Consider the following 8612-nt stretch of genomic DNA (forward strand, 5'->3'; position numbering starts at 1 on the left):
ATTAAGTTATTATTATATATAAATTCTTATATTACTATGTTGTTATTTACAATCATTACAGTTATTAAATTGTATTATATTATATTTACTGTTAACTTCAAATCACATAATTATATCTTATTATTCAATGTTAATTTTTTCATACATTTATATTGCCGTTGGTATTGCTATTTTTAGATTTTAGATCATTCTAATTATTATTAAATTGGTTATTGTTAATTTTTTATATATTTATTATATTGCCTATTTTGTGCTCAGATTATTTTTATTATTATTATAGTTCCATCCACTTATTATACTATTAAATCTTTGATTTCATAAACATATTTTGTTAGATAACCTTTTTATTTTTCTTAATATAATAAAAAACAAATATTCTCATATTTTTACGTAAAAGAATTTTTAAATCCTTAGCAGAGCTAAACGCTGGGTGTGCACCTATAATAATAATAATTTTAAAATTAAATTTTTTTTACTCTTCTAAGTACATTTTTTAGGTTATTTATGCATTTTTGTAAATTTTTTTGATCATTAAAATTCTAGTTCTATTCATCAGAATAGGTTATTATTTTACCATCTACACTTAAGTAACATACTTCATTTATTTAAAGTATAAACAAATTTGGGCCTAAAACACTGTCCTGTGGAACACCATATTTAATCAAACTGCTGTTACTTAGGACACTATTTTCAATTGCTGATGTTTGTCAGAGTATGTTTCTAAAATATCTTTATTTATTTTAGTTAAAACTAAACCATTTAACTTTTCTCCGTTCATCGCAGTTTTTAAAAATGTTTTTAGTCTTTTAAGAACAGAAAATGTATGTTCTGGAGTAGTGAATGTTACAAGGAGACTAGCAAAATAATTGAATATCGTATAACATTGTAGCATAAAATACCTCTAACTTGAATGGCTTGCACTGTCGCAATTGACATAAATGGTTACCGGATAGCTTACGTTTATCATAGATATGTACAATAATTATATATTTGTTTATTGTACATAATATTTTCTGTGACTATTATCATTATTTTACACAGATTTCTATACTAGATCAAATGTAAATTTTTAAACGAGAACTAGCTGGTAAAAATACATATGTTAGTACCTATATGATAAAACAGGTACATAACATGTAAGTTTCTACACAGCAAAAAAAAGGTGAGTATGTGATAGAAATCATTGTATGTATAAGTTCTTACAAAAAAAAAGTTCAAATTTTATATTTATTATTAAATTATAATTCATATATTAAATGTACCTACCTACTCAAATTGATTATTAAGTCAAAAAAAATAATAATAATAATAATAATGTGATTGGCATGATATAATTCATAAATAATTAAAAAAAAAAAAAAAAATTGCATTTCTCGAACAATACTAACAACTCAACTGTTTAGAGAAATTACTCAACGTACAATATTCTGTATGGACCCTCTGTCCACTCCTCTGGCTACACCACTGATCAATATTACATTGAAATCCTCTTCATTCCACATCAACAAATAAAATTTAATTTCTTAAATATCAGTCAATTTCTTCCAAAAACTAAAAAAAAATTATAATATTATTAATTTTCAAAATAGATTACTTAGAGAATATTTTAAGCATAAAATACTTTTTTGAATTCTTCTTCCATTAAAATAAATTCAAAATGAGTTTTATGGATATCCAACTTGTTTGGAACCATAATAATAAATTTACCATCAGAAGAACGTGCCCTTCCTTTAGATTCTCTGTACGAAAAAAAATTTTTAGGAAAATCAAATGTGATAACCACGTTACTTGCATAAATATCAATGTCTTCTATGTTTTCTGATGTTATAAGAACATTTATAGTGTTTTCGTTAAACCTACAAAAAAAAAAAAAAACAATAAACATTAACCTGAATTATTATTAGTTTAAGTAGGATAATGGTGTATAATATAGGTATGTATATACCTATAATATATATAGTATAAAGTAATATATTAATTATAAATACTTCTTAATGACACCAATATTTCTTCGTCTTTTATATTTTATTTCATTTTGATCTTTTGCCTCATCCATAAAATCAGATAAAATATTGTTTAAGTTATACTCCTGTGTGTATTCCTGTCGCATAAATCAAAAAGTAATTTGAACAAATCAACTAATAAATACTATATAATTATTATAATTATTACTTTTTTTTAACATACTTTGATATAATTATTTAAATATTTAGCAGTTTTTTGTTGATCAACAAGTACTAAGCAAGAATCAGTGACTTTTAGAGAAGATAAATGTTGCATTAACTGTTTAACTTTTAAAGACACATTGTTTAATATAACTGAATGATTATCATGAATAGATGCATGTTTATTCAAATAATCATACAATATTATTCTAATTTTAGTTATTTCTGATGATATTAAACATAACATCATGCATTTATCTTTATCGTTGCAAATTTTTTTTTGTTTTTCAACATCAATTATAAAATACCAAGTGGCTATATATGTCATATACGGACCACCGTCAATGAGATTCGCCTAAAAAAGAAATTTTTTATTTATTATTTCTATAGAAAATAACATTAAAAACTCACCTCTATATCATTTAAACAATTAAATAAATTATTTGATTGTTTTTGATTTTCTAAACAGTAAATTTTGTTGATTGGTTCAAATTTTTTAGATTTTACACTAGACTGAGAATATTCTAAATGTTTAATAATTTTTGATACACGAATAATAATAGCTTTAAGTTCATCATCCAAAATGAACTCGTCATATAAACTTATATGTTCTTTTGGGCGTGCTGAAAAACTGTCATTGTTGTTATTAATTATTAGTTTTACAATATTATTATTAGCTTTTTAATAATTACACTTGAATATTTTCATTGAGTTTGGATACGATTTGACTATTGAAAGTGTTTTGCAAATTTATAAGTTCATCCTTGACATTTGTGGTATTTTTATTAATCAAAGTAGCAGTTATTCCAAGAATATGAGGACGTTCATCACTTTTTAAACTAGCATTATCATATACTTGCATTATCTGATTTATATAATAGATAAACAATAAAATTAGAAACACATAAAAATTATAAATGTATTTTAATTCTTTTTTTTTTATCCTTTACTGGTAGAATTAATATTTTGTTAATAAAATAACAAGATCGCCCACTTAAATTTGTGCAATACTGCAATTTAGTTATGCGTAAAAATATCAACAATTTATTGTAATATCATTACCACAAATTTGATTATATATTAGTATTACATCCTAGAAATTCGACAAAGTTGATAAATTATATTATAAGTGAAAATAATTTGTATCAATCATGTTTATATTAATGGCATTTAAGCTTTGTAAAATCATATATTAGTTTTATCGAACAAAATCTCAAACTTAGAAAAAATTTTTCATAATTTAATATTTTTCGTATTTTTGCTTTAATTTACATAACCATATATTTTTGAATTCAAAATTCCATTTTGATAATTCTTTTAAGTAATAGTTTGATGCACTATAGAAAATTTTGAAGTATAATAACAAAATCAAAAATTGCTAACAGTATATTATGTAGGTATAATCTGAGCTTTTTTTTAAAGAATAATTTCTCAAATATTCTAATTGTTTTAAATGCACAAATTTACAAGACTCGGTATTAAATAAAGTGTAGTTGGTGTAAATATTAGCATGTAAATCAGATAATATAACTTGACTTGAATTTTAAAATTAAAGCTAAATAAAAAAAAAAATTATTAAATTTAACATATTTTAAACATAAACCTTATAATAATAGTAATTTAATGCATAGTTTATCTTACACTAGTGTTAAAATGTTTATAGTGTATTGAGAAACTTATAAATATTTTGTACTAACTTGTTGAAATGGATGTAATGCTACAGCAAGATGACATTCATCAAAAATAAGAAGATTAGCATCATTGATATTCATGTAACCCTGATTCAGATTATTTATATAAGCCTGACCAGTTATGACCAGAATCTAAAAAAATAAAAAATAAAAATTTTTTTGTATCTACTTACGAAATACTAATATAATAAAATCTATTTAGTAAATTTGGGAAACCCAGTCTTGTACCAAATAATAAATTATTTTATTTCATTTAAAATCTAAAAATTCATAGTTAAAAAAAAAATGAACATCACATTTATTTTATTATGGATATAATATAATATTATCTTAATACTATTATAACAGTATATGTATGTATTTATACTATTTATCATTGTTATTAACTTTTGAATCAATTAAGACTCACCGTATACTGATATTAAGAGTTTTGTGTTACTCATAGCATAAGTAGGTAAGCAATAGCATGAAGGTAATCCTAATATTTTAAAAATTTCATTGTATATATAAAAATAAAATAAAATTCTTATTATTTTAACAGAACAATTTATACATTTTCGTAATTTTTACAAGTTAAATATAAATTCTTAAACTTATGCTTATCAAAAAAAAAAAAAAAATAATAATAAATAAATAAATAAATAAATAAAAAAATAGTGCTAATATAATTTAAATAGTAAAACTTACAACTTAGGAGAAATCTTTTATTAATTCTAACTTTTTGACTTGGCAAGCATTTTTTTTAAATTGATTTATATGGAAAAAAATGTCAAATAACTGTAAATAGGTAGTTCAAAAATAAAAATATTTTGATAATTATACAATTCATAGATTATACTAATTAGTAAAAGTTTTAAGTATATACAGTTGTTATTTATAATTTAATGTGTTTATTTTGAAAAAAGTTGGAATTTTTAATTTTTTCTGCTTTAATGTACCAACTAAATTTCCTTGAACTAATTTTATTTTAAAATATACCTACATATACTTTACCATTATACATTTTTTAACCATACACTTCTATAAGGCATCTTTACCTCATTTATACCCTATAAGCTGATGAGGTTTTTATAATATTCATACAATATAATTTACTCACGTGACATTTTTCCAATATTAAATTCCAAGTTTCTGAAGACCAACGGTTAGTGTTCACATCAGCACCAATAGTGCCTATAATATACTGCAAATGACTTCTTAATTTATCTGCTTGTTGGCTAAGAATAGTTTCAGATCGGACAATATAAAAAGTCCATTTTCTTCCCTTACCCATTTGTCTGAAAATTATTTTGAATATTTTTTAAATATCTTATATTATTTTTACATTTAAAAAATAATTTGTATACAAACTTAGTTAAACAGCCTCCAAAGTATTTAATTAGCGTTGTAGCTATGTAGATTTTGCCAATTCCACTAGGTAGATACAAAATTGTATTGGATTTTTTCATTCTATCTAAAAGTTCAATTTTATTATTTCGGGGATTTATGCTTGAAGTACCCTTAAAAAACCGATAAACAATTATAGTTAAATATGGCTATTTTTCAATTATAATTCAAAAAAATTTTCTGATACAGATGCTTTTATTGCTCCTTTAATTGAAGATAACTACATGAAATAATACATGGTGGAGTATGCAATTTTGATTTTACATACAGTAGAATAATAACAGTTTATGGTTCTGTTATGGCACCTATTCACAGTGGTGACAAAAGACAATATTCAAATACAAGTTTAGTATTGTGAAAAAATATTCTAATCAAATAATAAATTAATCAATATATTTATTAATTAATTAAGCACATTTATAACTCTATAAAGTTTATAAAATTAATTCTTATTTCAAATTTTTTTACAATTGTTTATTTTATTTTATTTTATTTTTTTTAAATATTCTAAAAGAATATTTTGTTTAAAAATTTCAATATTTAAATTTGTTATATTTCAACTAGTAGTTTATTTTATTATTTATTCATAATAGTTAAACTTTATTAGATAATTTACTTATGATTTTGTATGATATGGATGGTTAAACTAAGATCAATTTTATTATGGTGAATTTATTTTTAAAATGATATATACATTTAACCTTCACTAATTTATATTTAATGTATAAGTTTACTTTGACATTAGCATATAAATAGGTATATTGTGAAAAATCATTCTCAAAACTTAAGATCATAGAAGATCATTCTTTTTCTCAACAAAATCTAAACAATTTACTGCTTATAAGTATTGAGAATGGCTTAATTCCTAAAGTAACTGATGTGGTAGAATTAATACTTTTAAAAAAGTAAAAAAATAGTTGTTTAGTATTGTTATTTTATCATTGTTTTTTTTTTTTTTATAAAAAACTTAAATGTAGTTGTTACAACATATGTGGTTTTTTTCAAAATATATAGATTTTTAAAATTGTCCGTAAAATCATAAATTGTTGCCCTTAAATAACAATCGATCCAATACTTTTATTCCAAAATTATATTTAACAAATTTTATTGATTTTGTAAATTTAAAGATTTTATACATAATGTCAGACTTTTTTTTAGTAAATCAACAAAAAACTATTTTCATTTAAAAGAGATTATTTTACCTATAATATAGATATATGGTATTCTTTGGTTTGGTACTCAATATATTTTAATTTTTGTTTTTGAAATGATTTCTTAATTTTATAAATTATAAATAAGTAGATAATAAAAATTTGTCTTTTTATAAATTGTAAACAATAAAGTGTTGAAATTATTTTAAATAATTAATAATAATAATATTACCTGTGGTGGTTGATTCATTTTCAAAGTAGGTATCTAAGGTGTTTTTGAAATATTTGAATAAATTAACAGCCAATCTTTAACACAAAATATGATTAGGTTAGCAATTTTTGCATTTAATTACATGTAACATAAGTATTTAAATTTAACTATAATTGTATATTTTATTCTAATATAAAATAATTAAATAATACAATGAATACAGTTACTACAATCCTTAAAAAATATTAATTTTTTTAATTCATATTAATCGTTTAGTTACTTGTTAAATTGTCATATTATTTCAATATAAGTACACAGAAAATTATAGTATTAATAATTGGTGAAAAGTCTAGTTTTCACGGTTATCAGTTTGAATTATGAGTTGTTAAAAAATAAAATTTTATTTTTCTCGGTTCTTTTTGCAGTGACCCGTGGTTTCGAACGGAAGACGGATACGGAACAGAATATAACGCGATAGCCTCAACCACTGATCGGACAATACCTATACCATTTTATAGTACTCAATAAATACCAAATTCTGAAATACGGAAGTATTTATCCTTAGAAACAAATCGTGTAGGTATTAATGACATGCAAATTGATTATTTAATATTTTACCTTTTGTACGTATTAATTATTGCTGAACACTTAAGTGGTTTAGTTTGAAACAAAAAATAATACGAAACACTGAATATCAAAATTGTAATAATAATTTAGTAGATCACGAGGCAGTGAGTTTTTATATTTTCGATAAGAAGTTTTATCGCCGAAATATCAGACACCATAGTGTGACCATTTCATCTACAACCATTCTTTCTCCATTATTTAGAAGCGTCTGCGCGAGTGAGAACTACTGTAACTTCTCTCTCGATAATGTTGGTCAAATTTCAACCATGTTTAGTAACAGTAGTAAAATAGTTTAACACGCGTTAACAATGGTTTTTTACTTTGAATAGACAACCAAGATAGAGTAGGAATGAAGCATAAAGGTCGGGACGACCAACCTAAAACACGGTGCGTGCATTCAAAATGAACAGCATAGGTTTTTACTTACATTAGCAGTAATTATGTGTTTAATGGTATAGAATTATAGTAAGAAATTAATATAAAATTATCTACATGGTACCTAATCAAATGGGGGGTTTTTTTTTAAATACTTGTACGATATCGTAGTTTATAATATTAGTTACTGTTCAAATACATATTAATTTTATTAGGTAATAATTTTTTTTTTTAAATCGCCACTTCCATGTTATGGCGACTATCACATTCATGTGGACCTGATAGATAAAACATTATTTTCAATACCTACTGAATTATTATTTTAGTTTTTAAAATGTATATTTTATATAATTTTATATGTAGGTATTTTAAATGGATGATGGGAACAGAGTCGACTATGTAATCGCACGTGTACTATTGCACGATAAAAGCGAGGCTCGATTACCTAAACCTCTAGAAGGCTGAAAATAAATTATATTAATTCTGTGTTTTTCGTGTTAAACACAACATAACATAACATTTGACACTTGTTAGAGCAAGAAAAAGTTTTGAATTTATAAAAAACCAGTGAAAAAATTGATATGCTTGATCTAAATAGGTGTATAATAGGTTATCCTAATGATATTAATAATACAATTTTGATGAAAATAATATATTATTATGATAATAATAATAAATAATAATAATACCTAATAATATTAATAATAGTATATAAAACTAATGGTTTATACTTACCGTTGGTCCTAGATGCAAAAACAACGTATGCTCCGTCTAAAGAGAAAACAGTATGTGCGGACAGTGGAATACGACCCGGACACACGAGGTTCAAAAATATCATCCCACCTTTTTTTTTCATCCCCACTATAACGTTTTATTGTGTTGATATTTGCTCGTCCAATATTGGAATATGTATACGACAATATACCAATAATAATATAATATTATCTCTATTCCTAATCTGTAAAATTGTTTTCATACATCACATGTTATAACGTACCTAGTATTG

At 23.1% G+C, this 8612-nt stretch overlaps 1 protein-coding gene across 1 annotated transcript; it reads right to left on the reverse strand.

The window, feature by feature from the left end:
• Positions 1 to 1380: 1380 nt before the first annotated feature.
• Positions 1381 to 8382, reverse strand: LOC112590968 (endoribonuclease Dicer-like). The gene is made up of 12 exons (XM_025334588.1): positions 8342 to 8382; positions 6626 to 6699; positions 5207 to 5355; positions 4956 to 5133; positions 3863 to 3988; positions 2858 to 3030; positions 2673 to 2796; positions 2406 to 2520; positions 2188 to 2318; positions 1989 to 2101; positions 1622 to 1856; positions 1381 to 1551 (listed from the first exon to the last, which is right to left on the reverse strand). Exons 2-12 carry the CDS (start codon positions 6641 to 6643, stop codon positions 1531 to 1533), a joined length of 1383 nt encoding a protein of 460 aa, XP_025190373.1. The 5' UTR covers positions 6644 to 6699; positions 8342 to 8382; the 3' UTR covers positions 1381 to 1530.
• Between the last annotated feature and the right edge of the window lie 230 nt (positions 8383 to 8612).

The sequence above is a fragment of the Melanaphis sacchari genome, unplaced genomic scaffold (assembly GCF_002803265.2).
Source record: "Melanaphis sacchari strain LSU unplaced genomic scaffold, SCAv2.0 Contig123_pilon_pilon, whole genome shotgun sequence".
NCBI classification, from domain to species: Eukaryota; Metazoa; Arthropoda; class Insecta; order Hemiptera; family Aphididae; genus Melanaphis; species Melanaphis sacchari.

What these genes read in the sequence shown, in the direction of transcription:
- LOC112590968 (XM_025334588.1), bottom strand. An exon ending in AGATAAATGCATGATGTTAT is followed by an intron (nt 2,319 to 2,405) that starts GTTTAATATCAT and finishes ATAATCATTCAG; the next exon opens with TTATATTAAACAATGTGTCT. An exon ending in ATTTAAATAATTATATCAAA is followed by an intron (nt 2,102 to 2,187) that starts GTATGTTAAAAA and finishes TTTATGCGACAG; the next exon opens with GAATACACACAGGAGTATAA.